Source organism: Perkinsus marinus (genome assembly GCF_000006405.1).
Source record: "Perkinsus marinus ATCC 50983 genomic scaffold scf_1104296963350, whole genome shotgun sequence".
NCBI classification, from domain to species: domain Eukaryota; phylum Perkinsozoa; order Perkinsida; family Perkinsidae; genus Perkinsus; species Perkinsus marinus.
The window spans coordinates 1-19,345 of NW_003205091.1; the positions used below are offsets into that span (position 1 = coordinate 1).

The window sequence follows — 19,345 nt, forward strand, 5'->3', positions numbered from 1 at the left end:
CGCAAGGCTGTAGGCACTGATGGTCCGTCCACCCCACTGGCGTGGGGCCCCGCACGGACCTTATGAGATTCGAACCCGAGACCTCGAGAATGAGAAACATGAGCACTAACCACTACACTATCGTCTACCTAAATGGATTGTTGTTCATTGGAAGTCGTCAGGTTCTACTGTGCTATGCAATGTTAAATTAGTCCACTGCAATGTATTGACGTGGATAATGATGCTAAGCACTACACAAAACCAACTGCAAACAACACTACTCAACGGAGTACCCGGATGACCATCACGCTTGTGTACTGGTCTGTTTGCACTACAAACTTCGCAGTACAATAGTGACATGTTGCCGACAGAAATATGACAGGATACATGATCAATTGATCATGGCATGACGGGCATGACCATATAATTATAAAAGTAGTGAAGGTATACCTCTGATGTTAATAGTAGTGATAATAATAAAAGAGTGATGGAGTTAAAGGAGTGATGGTGTTAAAGCAGCCTCTGGTGTTGAAGGAATGATCGTAACATAGACTGATAGGGGGATGCGTTGGTTTTGTTGGTATGTAGTATTGATATTTGATAGTATTGTAGCCGTAGGTGTTGGTAGCGGTAGGCAACGTAGTGATGGTAGTCCTAATGATAGTAGTCGTAGTGATGGGAACCGTTGTCATGGTAGCAGTGATGATGGTAACATGACAGTAGTGATAGAATAATAGGAATGACAGTAGAACAGCAGTGATAGGAGCAATGGCATTCGGGTTTCGACTTCGACTTGTTCATGCGTCCATCTCGATAGATAGTTCACTCCGTAGCGGTAAGTGGTAGTAATGATAGAGTGATAGCAGTAAGAATAGTAATAGTGATAGAGGAAGTGATGGTAGTAGTGGTAGAAGCAATAAAAGTGATAGTAATTATAGTAACAGGACAGATAGTGACAGTAGGGGCAAATCATATAAGTAGTAGCACTAGTAATGATAGTAGCGGTAGTAATGGTGATAGTGGTGATAACACTAGGAGAGGTAGTGATAGTAGCAGCAGTAGTCGAGATGTTCGTAGTAGTAATCACAGCAGCAGTAGTAGTAGTGATAGTGATAGTAACAGGAGAGAGGATTACAGTAGGAAAAGTAGTCGCGATATTAGTAGCAGCAGTAATAATGATAGTAGCGTAGTATTAGTAGTAATAATAGTAGTAGTAATAGCATTAGCTATTTAGTGTAGTAGTATGATAATATCGTAGTAGTAATCGTAGGAGTGATAGCAGTAGTAATAGTAGTAGTAATAGTAGTAGTAATAGTATTAGGGTTAGTGGTAATAATAAAAATGGTATCGTAACGCCGAGGTCGTTCTAGTAATGATAACGTTAGTATTGCTAGCCGCTGTGACAAACGCCTCACAATGCGATACTGACGTCTCTCAATGATGCGGATGATTCCTATAATATTGAGTGTTAGTTTTATTCCTAATGACACAAGGTTGTGTTCTATCTACTGAACGCAATGCAGCACACGTATTAGATTAGTACAAAAGCTGACGAGACGATCAACTTGATAAAAACTCGCCGTGGGCAACCTCAATCTGAGAGAGAAGAATTCGAGTTCGTGCAATGCGTTACGATATTCCTCACCTTCGAGATCACTCACGTTATTGCCATCACCATCACCATTATTGTGTACCTACAAAATGAGCATTACTATCTCCATACATTCATTGTATCGAGTTATTAACCGACAGGCCTACCGATTGCTGTGATTGTTGATCCTCCTGTTGTTGTTGTAGCTGCCGCCTCAATCGCTGCTGCAGTTCTTCTTCTTGTGGTAGCTGGTTTGGGGGTTGTTGCTGTTGTTGTTGTTGTTGTCGTCCATGTTGTTGTTGTCCATGTTGTTGTTGTCCATGTTGTTGTTGTCCATGTTGTTGTTGTCCATCTTGTTGTTGTCGTCCACGTTGCTGTTGTTGTTGTAGTGCTGGAGGTGGTGGTGGTGGTGGTGCATTATCCTGAAAAGTTAAGTAACACGCATCAATAGATCATGAACTTACTTGTCTGTCATTGTGCCCCTGCTGAGCAGCACCTCCCTGATTCTGTCGCCGCTGCTCGCCGTTATACCTATAAAGAATAAGTACTACAAACAACCTCACAGTTAGCCTCGAAATACAGAACTAGATTTCTACTTCATGCGATCACAATCCTGTTGCTGCTGGTCGGTCAGGCCTGTTGGTATGAGTTTGACGAGGTGATACTTGGGGGGGCGGGGGGCAGAGTCCTCAGAGGCAGAAGACTTCTTCCAGATGGTAAGGGTCCAACCTCCCGATCGGTTGATAAAATCAACCAGCTGCTCAGTGATGTCGGCGTAGTTGATGGGGTCGATATCAGCAACAGGCATCTGAAAAGAATGAACATAGTCAAGATAAGATCAATCAAGCCCACCATTCTCGCCCTTTGTGTAGCAAATAGCAAGGATAAGCGCGTTGATGTGATTTCGAATTGGATACCATCCAAGGGACTCCCATCCTCCACCTCGGCCTCCAACAACAACGTCGATGCCCAGTGATTACGACGCGGCGTACCAGTGCAACCGCAGGCCTTCTCACCAGGTTGACGAGCATCACAATGGACACCACCACACCTATTGCCAGACACACCACTACGTAAGATGAAGATCGAAACGGAGTGATAGATGGCGAAACCGTAGGTAGTAGTAGATTCAGTAGAAAGGGGCCGTGCTGGTTGTAGGGGAAGGGTTAGGGGTACAAGAGGATCTCGACTACAGAGGATACGGGTCCTATCGACCGATATAAACCCACCTCCTTCGGGTTGAATGAACCCGAGGAGATCTCCGTAACTAAAGGGGTTTTTCAACAACAAGGTGGTATCGGCACTACTACGAGTAATACAACAAAAAACATTGCCGGTGGCAGCACACGCCAGCAACACAAACCGATCATAACTATACTCTACACCATACCGTTTGTTGTCATTGAAGCGACTAGTCGGCCTAGTGACACGAACCTTGCTACCACCATAGCTCTTCATGTGTAGGAAGTACACTAACATCTTCCTCCGTTTGCACTTCCGGCCCATACCCTCTTCGGGAACATCGAAGATGTCGATGTTGGGCATGGCCATCGCTTGCTCGATGGCCAGGAGTGGATCACTGTGTAGTAGTGCCATTTGCCTGAGATATGTGGAATGTTGTACATATTGCTGATGCATACGAGCCATCAGCATAGTCATTGATAATGACTATATCCGACATGTGAAAACGTGCTCGCATTCAAGGCGAGCACGATTCAGGCGATTGCGGTACGACATCACAATACTCGATTTTTTTGAAATTAAAAAGTAGCATCTTGCGGGCAGTAGCAGGTGCTACACGCATATCCCTCCGATGCACCACTGATGCATCATAAGGGTGGCTTTCATTTATCAAATTACTTGATACAATTATCAGCTGACGATAACTGGTTCAAGTATCATAAGCTGGTAGTTGTCTCAGCTGATATTGCAAGTGAAATATAGTGATAAATTATATGCAAAATAAAACTGAATTTTCTCTCAATTCGTCAAATTTTTCGGAGCCGACTAGATAAAAAACTATTCCATTTCAACAACCCGGACTTACTTGGTGGTGGTAGTCGGGTTGAGGACTGGTAGTAGTGGTAGTAATACAAGAAGTGGAAGTAGTAGTAGTAGTAACGGTGGTGATAACTGGTGCGGCGTAGTAGTAGTAGTAGTTATGCCTCCGATGAGATAAATGATGGTTGTTAAGAGAGTGGTGAGGATTTTGCCAAAGGCGAAACGAAAACGGCTGAAAATGAGACGGTCACTATCGTCACGCGTGCAACAAGAGACAATCCATAACAACGAGAAGTAGCAAACCCGGAGTATCGACAGGCAAAGCAAGAAAATTTACGAGTAGAAATCGTGCGAATATCGACTTCTAACTTGAAACTATATATACAATAAGACCAACCTACCAATGCAACCTACAAGACGTTGTTCCCAATAATTCAAGGAACTGGCACGTTTTACAATGCAGACGTGAAACTGATATTTAAAAAACTTCACGCACAATTGCTACTCAATCAATCCAAATGAAGTGGAATCTACAACATCTATAACGATTACTGATTTCTTGGAATTCAATTACTTTGCACACGTGATCGAATTTATTAATATTCCCCCTGAGTCATCAGAATTGCTGAGGGATAACGACAAATGAGAAATTTCAAGTCGAGATGAAGCTGAATGAGGCCAAAGTCAATACGACACTATGAATTTAATAGCAACTCAAGACATATTTCATGAACCACGGATTAATTGTGAGATTATTGCTTATAATGGATCAGCATCTACTCAGTCAAGCTGCAAGAAGTAGGCTCGTAACTGGCGAGTCGCCAGCACGAAGCAAATCTCTGGGGAATCGGTGGTCCACCATCTAAAAGACTAACGGACTAGCACAAGGAAAGAGAAAGATGACATGGAGGAGATTCGTACATACCATTTATGGTAAGGAGAAAAAAACTGTCATAGACGCAACGAGCATGACATTCAGATTAGTTAAGACATTAGAAGGTGACATTTTGACAATAAGGCGGTGACAATTAGACAATAGAGGATGCGTGAAATTCGCGAATGCTCTCGATTACGATTAACATCCACGAGAGATTGCTTAACATTCACAAGTATTCTCAACTATAACTAACACGTAGCGAGAGGAAGTTCGAGAACGCTAAATTCTAGAGCAGAAACTCAACTTGCGAAATTTAATTGAGAAGAAACCCAACACGTTTGTTGCAACTGTTGACATACTCAGATCAACTGTTAATCAACATAATCAAGCTGAGCTGTATGGTGGCTCTTCATCTATAATCTCGCCAAGTGATGACGATGAAACCAGTGGTCATTGAAGGATTCCATGATGCAAGAAAGACTACACACTCATCCAGGGTAAGCAAGAACTCGGTGAATCTCGGAAAAGCACCCCATTCGAAAAGTTACGTGACAGCCGCAGCGGGCAGTAAGTGCATGCGTGCAGCATCTGCACGCATGCACTTCACCGCACCGCAAAGATTTCGAGCATCACAAGGTGTCACAAACTGTCCTGCCACCTGAGGAATTTCCTTGCAAGGCACGCGGTCCTGATTCGAACTCACTCTATACAATCCCTTTTCACTGACCGCTATCCCACGAATACAGGGTCATTTAAGATCAACTATCGAACAAATAACAATATGGCAATGGAAACGAAGTCTAAAATTTTACAAGTTGCAAGTGTGAGTGATGGGCCGGCGGGCAACACCCCGCTACGCGGGGGCCCCGTCGCCCTCCGGATGATTGGGGTCAATAACTTAATCTGTGTTGTAGGAACACTCAATCTATGCCATCATTGATAAAAATAACAGTCGCACTAGTCACACGGACGCAGTGCCAATCACAATAGTAGTGAAAGCGACAGTGATAGCCGTGTTGGTCACAGTAGTCGTCGTGCTAGTCACCGAAGAAGTCGTGCCAGTCACAGCAGTACGCTTGTTAGTGCCAATAGTAATCATGCTAGTCACAATGGTAGTCGGATTAGTGACGGTAGTAGTCGTGTTAGTCACAACCGTGATAGAGATAGTCACAGTAGTAATGTTACTAACAATAATAGGTGTGCTAGTCACAATGCCCCGACTCAATACTAATCGTGCTAGTCACAGTAGTGACAGTGCTAGTGATAGTAATAATGCCAGTCACAGTAATACTGCTTGCCACAGTATCCGGACACAGTAGCAAACTGCTGCTAGCAGTTGTGCTAGCCACAACAGTAATTGTGCTGGTCTCAATAGTAGTTGTGCTAGCCACATCGATAGTCGTGTTAGTCACAGTGGTCACAGTCTCCGAACTCGAACCTTCTAACTGTCGCTCATCGAACCGACCATTCGCCCGAAATTGAGCAGCCCAATGATCACCTCTCCACACTGTGGAGTCCACAGGCAACAATCGCACGAGTTACAGTGGTCGCAAGAGTAAAACGAATCCAAAAAACGTGCGAGTCGCAATCGTCGTGCTGGTCATAGGAGATTTGGTAGTCACAGCCGTCGAAAATAACCACATTCAAGTAAGGATGTAGGATGTAGCTGTAATCGTGGTCGTGGTCGTGGTTGTAACGGTGATGATAGTCGTGGTAGTCCTTGACGTCGACATGGCAGTTCTTGACGATGTCGGAGTGGAAAGACACGTTGTCATCAGTGTTGTGGTTGATGTATTGATGAAATAGTCGTCATGGTGGTGGTCGTCGTCGTGAGCACAGTGGTTAATGATGGAAAGTAGTGTATCGTGAAATTGTCGCAGTAGTGGTGGTCGTCGTGAGCACAGTGGTTAATGATGAAGGTGTAATAGAACTCGCTGGAGTCGTGGTCGTCGTCATCTCGATTGAGAGTAGTGTATTGGTGAAATAGTGGTAGTAGTAGTGGTCGTCGTCGTGAGCACAGTGGTTAATGGTGAAGGTGTAGTAGAACTCGCTGGAGTTGTGGTCGTCGTCAGCAGAATCGTGATAAGTGTAATGGTGAAATAGTCGTAGTAGAGGTGGTCGTCGTGAGCACTGTGGTTAATGATGAAGGTGTAATAGAACTCGCTAAAGTCGTGGTCGTCGTCATCTCGATTGAGAGTAGTGTATTGGTGAAATAGTGGTAGTAGTGGTGGTCGTCGTCGTGAGCACAGTGGTTAATGATGAAGGTGTAGTAGAACTCGCTGGAGTTGTGGTCGTCGTCAGCAGAATCGTGATAAGTGTAATGGTGAAATAGTCGTAGTAGAGGTGGTCGTCGTGAGCACTGTGGTTAATGATGATGGTGTAATAGAACTCGCTGGAGTCGTGGTCGTCGTCATCTCAATTGAGAGTAGTGTAGTGGTGAAATAGTGGTAGTAGTGGTGGTCGTCGTGAGCACAGTGGTTAATCATGAAGGTGTAGTAGAACTCGCTGGAGTTGTGGTCGTCGTCAGCAGAATCGTGATAAGTGTAATGGTGAAGAAGCCGTAGTGGTGGTGGTCGTCGTGAGCACAGTGGTTAACGATGGATGCGTGATAGAACTCGCAGGAGTCGTAGTCGTCGTCATCACAATTGGAAGTAGTGTATTGGTGAAATAGTCGCTTCAAGCAGAAGGGTGACGTGGTTCGTTTTGCACGCACGTACATAGCTGCTTCACGCACAGTGTCGCAAACATCGTCGTTGTCATCAGACTATTGTTGGTGTGATGGTGACGAATCAATATCATTACTGATCATAGTGAGTCACTATTAGTGACTTATACCAAAATTGAATAAAAATACACAATAGTACAAAAAATGATTCATTTTCCTTTTCTTCACTAATCTTTTCATTTCTTTTTCTTTTTTTTCTTTCTTTTTTTCTTTTTTTTTCTTTTCAATTTCTTTTCAATTTCTTTTTTATTTTCTTTTTAAAACATAGATGGAAAATATAAAAAAGTATCACGTTAGTACGATATAGTCAGAGACTAGTATGATTCATAGTAGTAAGAATGATGGTCTGATAGCAACTTTGATGGTCCAGCCGTCGTTTTGGTTGTGATAATTTTAATAGTCACCAGTCGTAATGGTAGTCGAAATGCCCTCGTGCTACTCGAAATAGTCGCTGTCGTGGTGGTAATCGGGGAAGCCCAAGTAATCGTAATTGTGGTGGTAGTTGCTCTGGTCCGACCATCATAATCATGCTTGTTGTAGTAGTGGTTGTAGCGGTCGCGCCAGTCAGTATGACTGAGTCGTAGTCATCATGATGATCGTGCTAGTCGTAGAAGTCGTGGTAGGCATGGTAGTCGTAGTGTCGCAGTAGTCGTGGTGAACAGTAGTACCCTAACTCAAAGTAGTAGTGGTAGTGTGTTGTACTATGACGCAACGTGATCTAGCGGTCTAGTGGTAGTAGTCTAACAGTAATACCCTTGCTCAAATCACATAACGGCTTCAACGTCCTACTTCTATTCTGCCTCAATATTGCTCGTCCACTCGCCTCGCGTCCCCTTTTAGTTATGGCAATCTTCTTCTGTTGCACGCTATTCGAAATGCTGAATCAGTCGTCAATAATGATAATAACAACAAAAACAAAACATTTCTCACCATTTTCTCGGTTTATGGTACTTCCGATGGGCTTTTACTCGGTGGCGTACTGCTAACACACACGTCATCAACCTAATCGGATAATTCTTCCAAAGCTCCTCCTTTGACCAACCAGCACACAATCAGTACCTCTTCCACCTGAGGTGGACTACCTCGAGAATACCCCAAATACATTCTTAGGAGGCCGTTTCGAATGCCTAACAACAAACGAGAAAAATCACGAAGGATCGAACCGACGACCTCTCGAGTATCAGTTTGCTCGAGTTGCTCTAGTCCGACCATCATAAATTATGTTTATGATTCATAATCATCCTTCTCGTAGTAGTAGTTGTAGAGGTCGTGCCAATCATAGTAATCGAGGTAATCGTGGTAGTCGTAGAAGTCGTGGAAATCGGGGTAGTCGCGGTACTCGTGGCGAACATAGTAGTTTCGAGTATCGTAGGCAACAGTTCTGGTAAGCCTAGTGGTCGATGAGCGGCAATAGTCGTGTCATCAGTATCATCAGCGTAATAGTCGTAGTAGTCGCAGTAGCCGATATAGTCATGGTAGTCGTAGCCGTTGCGATGGTCGCAGCCTCGACGTGATAGTCGTAGTAGTCACGATGGTAGTATTATGGTGGCAGTAGTAGTTGTCATGGTAGTCGCGATGATCGTACCGGTCGTGGTAGTCGTAATAGTGATGACAGTGGCATTAAGGAAACCTGAAACTGCGCAAACCATGAGTAACAATGACACACAACCTAATAGCACAGAATATCTCATGACTACCCCACATGCGACGCGAAGTATAGAGACTAGTCCAGAGACGAAATAGGCGCAAGAAGTGCCCTATTCATCCCGAAGTGAGATGAATAGACCCCGAAGGGTTGTTGAGTATACTCGACAGGTGGCACCCTACGAAGTCGCAAGCGAACTTATTGCTCATTGTGAGTAACCCTCCGGGGCAGGAACCTCACGAGCACGAGACGACTTCGAGGGTCCTCCCCGCTCCTCTCCAGCAAAGGGATAACGAGCGAGGCGATAGAGCCGCACCTCTCACGACATGCTTCATTTAATGTACGTGTACTAAAATTTTCAGAATTGGGCGAGCCGTGTGCTGCATTGACTAAAGTTAGGAACTGAACAGTGAATTGACTATACTAGACAAGTGAACAGAAGCTGAACAAAATGACTGAACAATATACGAAAGCTGCTAAATATCTGCACATTGAACAAGTACAAGATTGGGGAACTGTTGACGTAAAACATTATCGAAAACATACAGCCAGGTGTCTAAAATTTGCAAGGGCGTCGGATTCCCATTATGACGGTTCCTCGATACATGATCCCAGGTATGCTCGACATGTTCCCGATTATTTCGGTTCTGTCCCTCATCAAGGAAATAGTCAAATCCTACAATATAACCTAATAATCCCCAAGGCTGGAAATGGGCTCTTGATGTAAATCTTGCTCCCCCGGCAGGAGAACCGCTGTTATGCTGGTTCAATCTATGCCTCAAATTAATAGTTTGTCCTATATACGATATATTAGTGTTGCGCGTGGAAACTATGATATAAACATAACCTGCCTGATCAGGGGGAATGGGTGTGTCTCTTGATCGGAATGGACGCATATTGAAGTTTATGATTGGTGGTAACACTGGTACATCACCAGAGGTCAAGATACCTACTACATGGCGAACATATCCTTCCCACTGGGTATACTGTCTGAGCAAATTTCTAATTGCCATCATGGTGTCGTTAACAGCACCGACGAAATATATATGGCGCATTTCGCGTACACGCGAAATTATCACATACAATTGAGATTTCAGCCACAGTTTGTATGCGGACTTTTTGTCCGATATCTGGGTGGCTACCATACCTAAGGTATCACCCATGACTTTGTGTATTGTGGCAGCAATATAATGCCTAATAGGATATTGTTCTCGCCTGACCATCATGGCGCCTTCTAAGCGCTGAGGAATAGTAAAAGTTTTGGAGATGGTCAGTTCGTGCCAACCTTCGTCGACGAATTCTTGCTCGTTTCGAGGTATGTTTCTTCTACCTGGTGGGGCTATTCGTACTGTGAATGCACCCTCATCAACTGGCATACTTCGAACAACGCAGAGCTGACTCTGATGAAACGCCCTTCTACCAGAATTATCATTACATGTGAATCGCATGATGGCACCAACAAAGAGTGTTATACTCTCCGGTGCTTGTAGTTTGTGATTCATCTTTTTCACGATTCTTGCCTGAGTAACTGGAACCCATAAGTGTCCTCCGTCCAAAGTATACTGATCGACAGAGTTAATGACGATCCTATCAACGCGATTATCTTGTTGTACACGCTCTAACTGCCTCTTGACGGCCTCTTGCTCTGCCTCGCGATGACCGAAGATTTGAAGAGCCTCAGAAGGAATATTATCCCAATTCGGGCGGAATTGGCAGTGCTGCATAATCAAATGCTGAATCCTATTGATATCAGCTTCCGTAGGTTGGAGCTTCTGGAATAAAGTCAAAACCTCCTGAAGATCCAGATCGGTCGCTGATCGTACAAATTTCTTCAACATGAATAATCTCATGGTCGAAATGATTGATGGACTAGTCCAGAGCAACGTTTGCTTAATAGGCGGCAGCTGGTTAGGATCACCACTACCCAGAATCATAACCCCACCGAATGGAAGCGGGGAGTTATGCAAGAATTGTAAGATTTTGCTCTGGACGTCTAGAATTTCGGCTCCTTCTGTGCCGATCTCTTCATGTACAAATACACGAATCGACTTCAGCCATTTCATCTTCACAGGGTCTCTAGCTAGCCTAGTCAACGCCCTCTCTGCAAGCAAGCGGGATGAGAGCGTGGAGGAGACTGGGATTGAAAAAACTAAATGGATATGTTCGCCACCTAATGCAGCTGCTCTCTCGCTCGCAGAGCTGGTAACGATCGTGTTCAAACCTTTGGCTAACGCGTAAGCTACCCAGTGAGCCGTCACATGCGATTTACCGCTACCAGGAGGACCCAAAAGTGTTGGAGCCGGAACAAACGCTCGCTGACCGGAGCAAAAGTGATCTATAGCTTCAATGCCGAGGTTCAACGCTAATTGCTGTTCTTGGAAAGACTCGAGAGTCTGGGTCGCGCCACGCTGAATCTCGGGTCGCCAATCCAGCGGATTCGCTTGTGTGGCGCTCACAAGGTCATCTATAGGCGGAAGATTGCGGATCGGGTTAGAAAGGAAGTGCAATGCTTCCGCAACGGATCGTTTACTCTCACGTGTTCGTTCCAAAAGCGCTTCACTGGCTGCTTCAGTCAACTCATGACGAAGCACTAAAGGTGTGGCTTGAAATTGCAAATCACCTCCGATCAGTAAGCTATGCAAAGCATGGTGAGCATGTATCAAGTGCTTATCAAACGACACAGTCCCTCCTGGTAAATATAATAATTGTGTTAAAATATATTTCCTAAGGATATTAGTAACCTCGTTCGCGGTAACGTTCGCAGAGTCACGAACCAGGCCTACAGTCTGGAAGGATTGTCGCAGATGATTCACCGAGAACACATCTACCTCAGTGGCAAAATGGCCAAGCGAGAGGATGATGTGGATTAAAAATCGATCAGCGTATCTCGGTAAAGGGTTTGAAAGGACAGCAATGCGTGGTAGGGCGTTTCCTTGATAAACATAAAGGTCTAGGAGATCCTGGGGAGGATTCGGTCCAAGCAGAGGTTCCAAGATATGTTGCAAAATCGAAGCAGCCAACTGGCGCTCAGCAAGCGAGTGATGATCAGCATCATCACGGTATGCTACTGCTAAATCTCTCACACGTTCTATTTTGCCAGGTAGAATCTTGATTTCTTTATCAAAACCGTCTATCCACGGACACTCTGAGATATCGAGACGAAGAAGAGCTTGCTGGACGTTGAGCTCTTCTCCTGCGTTCCGATATCTGGCTTTAGGGATAGATAAGCGAATAGTGCATTCAAAATAATCAATTAAGGTGTCTAGGAACATCAACTCTGGAGGCCGAGCACTAAATTTGGATACCGCGTCCGGAGTAATGCTACTTGTGTTACAGTCTACGATAGTCAAACGTTGTGGATCAGTGAATTGTCTTTGTGGAGGGAAGTGTAACAATTGTCTGGCTGTGAAGCCAGGTACTTCCTCGGCCTCCGCTCCTGGCCTTACACGCTGACGCTCATGTTTGATGACGCCACCTCTATCTTGCTTGAATCCCGTGTTCACATGCACGTAATGGGAACACAACGAGACATATGGAAAACGTAGCAACCACCACACTGCCTCGGTTAGTGACAAGGTTCTTCCCTCAACAGCTGTACTTTCACGCTCGCGGGATTTATCATTTGCAGCGGCCACAGCTGCGCCAGTAACCTTGACATTACGCAAATCGTCCTGTTGGACATTCATAGTGTTTGCATCCTTCCCAGCTCTTAGGAAAACTCTCGCACGTTCCTCTTCTCCAGCAGCATATTTAGCCAGGTAATGGGCAGTGAAAGCTGGACTACATATCTGCAAGTTATCACTACTTCTGGCAGCGGCAAATATCCAATCGTTCATCGGGGAGAATCGTTTGTGAGGATCCGCTGGATACATGTGTTTTTCAGGAGTAAGCTCAGGACCTGTGAGAAGCTCGTCATACCCACTCGGACCTTGACGAAGGTCGGCTAAGCCACATTCGTGCAAGATGTGTAACGCTTCCTCGGAGTGTTGAACATGGATTGTCTTAGTCGAATATTCGGAGGAAGCAGGACGTCTAGGAAACCTACAAATGCGTTTGCCATCTCTATCTCGCTTCTTGCAGCATCTATATCCAGCCTTCTCGCAATCATGTTCATGAATCTTGGCAGCTAGCTCTTTCAGCTCGAAAGCATGAGCTGCGTCCCTCACCAATCCGGCGTCTATCATCGGTTGAAGATCACTGAAGCAGTGACTTAGTTTGGATGAGACTCTACTTTGGACTTCCGGAGATTTGGGATCCTCACCAGTCCATACCAGTGCATGAATGTGAGGGAGATTGCCTCTAGACGTTTGGAACTCCCATCGCCACCATAGCTTCTTCACAGGACCCAAGGGTTGCTCGGGCGACGTTTCGATATACTTCATCAAATAAGTGCCAGCTCGCTGCCAAGCTCTCGTGATCGGAACTAATGCAGCTTGTACTGCGCTATTTCGTGTTTCCTCAGACTCGTTAGCATAATGCTCCTGAATCCACTGGAAAATCGGCCGAACGCCAAAATGTTCTGACTGATTGCAACTATGAGTATAGAAATATGTTGGTTGCTCACGTGCTATCTCTGCTGACAATTCATTGACCCGCTTGCGAGAATCAGCCTCGCTGAATGGCAATCTCCCTTCAACTTTAAGCGTCTGGTATGTAGAAGGATCATTTGAAAGATGCTCCCAACCTCGCGACATCACCACCCGTGTATCACTGTGTGATAATTGGAGGTTGAAAAGCGCATCGAAATAGAATTGGATTGCTCTGGGATCTGTGGATGTTAGAAGTGTTGGATCAGTGAGACGAGTTTTTATATGTTCAGAAAGAGTCGCAAAGCCGGCTTTCTTGCAAGCTGCTGGAGCAGTCCAAAGGCAGTGAGGAAGAGCGCCGATAACAGTTCCGTCCGATAGAGATTTCCAGAATATACTAGGGAAGAGCAAGCCTTCAGGATATAGCAAAGGTATGGATGCACCAGCAAATCTAGAAGTTAAACGTTGGAAAAATGCCCCTGATCTCGCGGATATGTAGTTCGTTGAACCAGGGCGATTGAGGAGACCATAATGCTTGTTTAGTAATATATGACCAGGAACACCAGCACTACCGTCTACCATCACAGGGACGTCAGCAGCATTGGTTCCAGGTATATTCATATTCTCCGGCTGCTCAGGCAAATCTTCTGGTGCAATAGGTTCGTCAAGCTCCAAGGCACCATCTATGAGAAGATCTACCTCGCCACCATCAGATATGGATCCTTCAGAACCCTCTTCGGCTCGCTGCTCTGCAATCAGACGATCTAACGGATCGTTGTTAATGTCATCATCTTCAGGAAGCTGTGGCTGTTGAAAAATAGCATTTTGCGGAGCGTTTGCTTGTTCACGCGGATTAATACGAATCAGTAGAGGCCCCTCTGCGGTATTAGCTAATACTTGTTTACTATGCAAGCGACACAATGAAGCCGTACAGCCTTCTGACGAGCATGACCACTTTGCAACTCTATTACAAGTAAATTGACCATTTTCCTGGAAACAACATACCAGTCTAGGTCCATTTCCATCTACTGGAGGAGTTACGACGAATGGCAGTTCGTGCCTATGGCATATCATAGTGCCTTGACCGCCAGTAAACTGCAGATATTGCATTTTCATGCGCGTAAGATATCCGCCTGAGGTCCGCACATAAGTAAGAGTCTGCCAAGATACGTAAGCTTCCCGCAAGCTCTCTTCCACAGGCTCCGACAAGTACTCAATAGTAGTGCCCCTCTTAGTTTTGAACCACAATGAGTGTTCACCTGGGTTACGGAGATAGCATTCTCCTTCCCATCTGCGATCCGCAGCTCGCCCTCCTTGAGGATTATCCCAAGGACTTTGAGCATCACCATCCACTCGAAAGAATGATACTAACTCCCATGTGCTATCATCCACGTTTATCTTAATCTCTGGACGCCTAGCACGCGCGATAGTAGTTCGACGTGCAGTAGTACAAATGGAGAGCACAGTACACTGATCACGCGTCTCATCATCAGGAAGCTCTTGCAGTTTTTGATGGATAAACTGATCATTGATTTGAACACTCCGTGAATTCACATAACAAGAATGAGTATTAGGTAACGTTTTGAAAAATCGACAGAGAACAATCGATGAATCGACACAGGCTGCATCCACAGCCGGATCAGGTACGAGACCGTCTATGGTTTGTGCTCTGGTTCGAATGACATTTTGGACAGTGATCGGATTGCCCCGATGAGCAGCAGCATGATCTGAACGTCTGTAAACTGCGCATCCAGGAAGAAAGCCCGACAGGAAAGATTTGCAGGTTTGCAGTAAAGCTGTTTCATCTTCATCGTTGTCTACGATAGGCATCGTCAGAGCAAAATTACGCCACAATTCGTGTATGAAGGTGAAGAGTCGAACAAATATCCAAGATAAGGGAACGAATTTTCCAGAAAAGGGATTGATTGACTGAGGTGGATCCCCGTGTACATCGCACCTTTGAGCTCTCGCATAGGCAAAAGGCCATGTAATATTCCGACGTACTACATTTTCAGGATCATCAGCATGTTCAACGCCTGCATCATCTCCATCAACCTGTGGTTGTTGAGGTTGAGGTTGAGGTTGGGGTTGAGGTTGGGGTTGAGGTTGAGGTTGAGGTTGAGGTTGGGGTTGAGGTTGGGGTTGAGGTTGGGGTTGAGGTTGGGGTTGAGGTTGGGGTTGAGGTTGAGGTTGAGGTTGGGGTTGGGGTTGAAGTTGGGGTTGAGGTTCTTCACCTTCGCCTTCCACGACTTGTATTGCTACCTTGTGCTTCATACTATGTAAAAGATTAACAGAGTCGGGTAACGTAATGTAGGTTGCTCCTGCTAATGCCCTATCTTGTCGTTCTCGTGATGGAACAGGTACTTGTTCCAATGAATGCAAAGCTGGTTCAGCCACGTGATCGTTTCGATAAGCGGAATCTACGAATGCGCGTAACTCAGGACGACCCTCCATGAACATTTTCTCTAATTCAGCATGATGATCGGATCGAATATCCCATTTCGGTTTCGTTGTAACAGAGAACGAGGATAATCCACCGAACCCTCCTTGGACAGATCTCATCTGCCAAGTATGAGACGAATATTTGGCTTTCATTCCGCGGAACGGCTTAGGTGCGAAAATAATAGGGGTCAGCTGATCACTATGTGGACTAGGCAATGTGCCATGTGGGTTCTGGGGAGGATGAACATAAGCCTTTGACGAGCCTCTATCGTGATCTTTGCAAGTACAAAGGACGAGCCCTGACTCCCTAGTGATTCGGACAGTGGCATTAATTGGTTTTCCAAACTGTGTAGTGCGATTGGTAAAGTCGGCTCTAGCACCCTTAAGATGGAGATCAGAGTTAGCTGTAAATGCTGTAATGCTCGGGAATACCCATCTCAAGAAATGGTGGTAGGATACTGAACCGACATCCTCGATATACTCAGTGCAACCGAATGGGCATCGTACAGTAGGTACTGCTGTCCTATCTAGTTCTTCTGATAGTTGCGCGAGCTGACCACTACCGACTCTATCAGTGAAACGTTGAAAATCGCTGGAGATATCGATGATTTTCCGTTGTACTTCCCCGTTCGCGTTATGAAACTGTGCAACTGACACTCTATTTCTCTCACGAAGCCTTTGCAAGAATTCCTGTCCCCATAAATCGGAGAATGTCTGCGGGATATAAGCCAAATTCTTCCGCAGTTCATTCGGACTATTAACCTTCAGGATGAAATGCGTCAAGAACGCTCTCCAGCCGAACTGCCATTTCACGAATCTCCTGCGCGCTGGATTTCCTCCGACGGCTCTCTCCTCGCCATCAGATGATGCGTGACTAGACGCGTCATCATTCTCCGAATCACTATCAACGTCTTGATTCGCGTTATTCCTAGCAGCGACTTGCGGCTCGCCCAAATTATCATTTTTACATACGTATTTGAAGCATGCCAAACAGAGAGGAATTTCGGGTCTATCATCATGCCTTAAGCGCACCGCCGAGTATACTCTACCCTGTATATTGCGCCTATCTACCCTATGTGTTTCTACAAGAGTCAAGCAGCAACTACAACATTCTTCTAAGTCATTACTATCGAGCGACATTCCATCAATGTTACTATGGTCAGAAACACTATCTACATGACTTAATTCAGTGCCCTCGGAACTCTCTCCCATCGCACCTACTGGTACTGGACGTGGCACAGGAACAGGTTGGGGCATAGGTGGTGGTGGCACAGGGAGAGGACGATCAATCACCAGTGGTGGATCGAAAGCCTGCGGTGGAGGAACCTAAAAAACAATGAAATTCGATGAACCAGATCAACACACTCACCGCCTGCTGTACTGGAGCTGGTGGTGGCGGAACGGGGGGGGCCGCGGGGGCGTATCCAACTGGAGGGTAAGGTGGTGGAGCAACAGAAGGCGGGAGTAACTGACAACACGATAACCCGAGTAGTTGTATGAAGTACTTACATCTCGCTCTGGAGCATGAGGATTGTCTCCTGACGATAAGACAGGGGAATGGGGCTGAGGGGATGCCGGTGGTGATGGCGGCGGTGGGAGTGGAGGTGGAGGTGGGGGTGAAGGGGGTGGCGGAAGGGGAGCGGGAGGGGAAGGAGAAGGAGAAGGAGAAGGAGGAACCTGAAGCTAATAAGAAAGACGTCAATACGAAAAAAACCTACTGGCATCAGCGCGGGTGGTGTAGGCTGAAAATCGGGTGGTGGATGAGCAGGTGGCGCTACTGGTGGTATAGACGCCTGCGACTGCTGAAAACAAAAAGCATAGGATGTAGATCTGATATAAGAATTTACCTGATGAGCAGCCGCAGATTGAGCATCCTCCTGTTCCTTCTTGTGGATCTCGTTACGAAGCTGAAAATATGAATTGTATCATACACTTGAGATTCCGCGTTATGCAAGTTTGGCAAACCGCTTACATTGCGAGCAATACAGGAATTGCATAGACCATCCTTCGTCAAAAACCTTGAACACACGGTGCACTGTGGTCTCTTATTTCTGCGACGTGGTGCCATTCGGTTCCTAAATAGAGAAGCATATATTCTTTAGTTGAATACAGTAACAATGCCCACGAGTTTGGTTTGGTTCTGTGAAAGGTGAGGTGTAGTGCGGTGTGGTGTGGTGTGGTGTGGTGTGGTGTGACCCGAGACGGGAGTACGCGAATGTGACAACAACAATTGACACTAATGAACAATAATGAAATTCAAACCAAAAACAAACCGTCCATGAGCCCGATGGCACTATACCCTTGAGCACCAGAACTACGCCCCAATTAATTCACAATCCAACTCAACGATGAAAAGAAGGAAAAATAACGGCAGCAGTTTCTACCTAATGTTAGTTGGCTTAGGCAAAAGATTTACGGATTCGGTGTGATGTTATCAAGTAGAATACATGTAGAGTGGTGTGCTGTGTTGTGATGCTACATGGAATCACGGTGTGCGAACACACGAGAATGTTGTCATAACTACGTCAAGACGGCTAGGCCATTAGCCACTAATTGACGATCATACAACTCGAACACCCAAAGGTTGCTTGAGAACAAAGACAGTGTAAGCCTCACCCCCACGACAACATGTTACGTACCAGGTATTTGCAGGTTGTTGAAGCTGAAAGGGAAGGACTCACCTCACTGTTACTGATTTCGCAACCGCAACCACTATGTTTTCACTATATACTATTTACTGTATACTACTACTACTACTACTACTACTACTACTACTACTACTACTACTACTACTACTACTACTGCTATTGCTACTACTGTTATTACTACTACTATCACTACTATCACTACTATCACTATTACTACTATCACTACTATCGCTACTATCACTACTACTATCACTACTACTATCACTACTACTATCACTATCACTACTACTATCACTACTACTATCACTACTACTATCACTACTACCATCATCACCACTATCACTACTACTACTATCACTACTACTACTATCACTACTTCTATTACTACTACTATCACTACTACCATCACCACTACTATCACTACTACTATCGCTAATACTATCACTACCACTATCACTACTTCTATTACTACTACTACTACTACTACTACTACTACTACTACTACTACTACTACTACTACTACTATCACTACTACTACTATCACTACTATCACTACTATCACTACTATCACTACTATCACTACTACTACTACTACTACTACTACTACTACTACTACTACTACTACTACTACTACTACTACTACTACTACTACTACTACTACTACTACTACTACTACAACTACTACTACTACTACTACTACTACTACTACTACTACTACTACTACTACTACTACTACTACTACTACTACTACTACTACTACTACTACTACTACTACTACTATCACTACTACTACTATCACTACTATCACTACTATCACTACTATCACTACTATTACTACTACTACTACTACTACTACTACTACTACTACTACTACTACTACAACTACTACTACTACTACTACTACTACTACT

General features: G+C 45.0%; 5 protein-coding genes across 5 annotated transcripts; 1 reads left to right on the plus strand and 4 right to left on the minus strand.

Moving 5' to 3' along the window:
- Positions 1 to 1,570: 1,570 nt before the first annotated feature.
- On the minus strand, positions 1,571 to 3,166 carry Pmar_PMAR022412 (hypothetical protein; the record flags this gene model as incomplete). The annotated part of the gene is made up of 7 exons (XM_002771160.1): positions 1,571 to 1,575; positions 1,625 to 1,673; positions 1,738 to 1,992; positions 2,035 to 2,101; positions 2,167 to 2,378; positions 2,423 to 2,621; positions 2,961 to 3,166. 7 exons carry the CDS (start codon positions 3,164 to 3,166, stop codon positions 1,571 to 1,573), a joined length of 993 nt encoding a protein of 330 aa, XP_002771206.1.
- A 7,536-nt stretch (positions 3,167 to 10,702) lies between these two features.
- On the minus strand, positions 10,703 to 11,039 carry Pmar_PMAR022413 (hypothetical protein; the record flags this gene model as incomplete). Its single annotated transcript, XM_002771161.1, has 1 exon — positions 10,703 to 11,039. A coding segment is annotated over one exon (337 nt), but the record flags the coding sequence as incomplete, so codon positions are not given.
- Positions 11,040 to 12,416: 1,377 nt separating this feature from the next.
- On the minus strand, positions 12,417 to 12,593 carry Pmar_PMAR022414 (hypothetical protein; the record flags this gene model as incomplete). The annotated part of the gene is made up of 1 exon (XM_002771162.1): positions 12,417 to 12,593. A coding segment is annotated over one exon (177 nt), but the record flags the coding sequence as incomplete, so codon positions are not given.
- Positions 12,594 to 13,893: 1,300 nt separating this feature from the next.
- Positions 13,894 to 14,112, plus strand: Pmar_PMAR022415 (hypothetical protein; the record flags this gene model as incomplete). The annotated part of the gene is made up of 2 exons (XM_002771163.1): positions 13,894 to 13,955; positions 13,983 to 14,112. The coding sequence occupies 2 exons, from the start codon at positions 13,894 to 13,896 to the stop codon at positions 14,110 to 14,112; spliced, it is 192 nt and encodes a 63-aa protein (XP_002771209.1).
- Positions 14,113 to 15,347: 1,235 nt separating this feature from the next.
- Positions 15,348 to 17,854, minus strand: Pmar_PMAR022416 (hypothetical protein; the record flags this gene model as incomplete). Its single annotated transcript, XM_002771164.1, has 3 exons — positions 15,348 to 15,602; positions 17,634 to 17,693; positions 17,759 to 17,854. 3 exons carry the CDS (start codon positions 17,852 to 17,854, stop codon positions 15,348 to 15,350), a joined length of 411 nt encoding a protein of 136 aa, XP_002771210.1.
- Between the last annotated feature and the right edge of the window lie 1,491 nt (positions 17,855 to 19,345).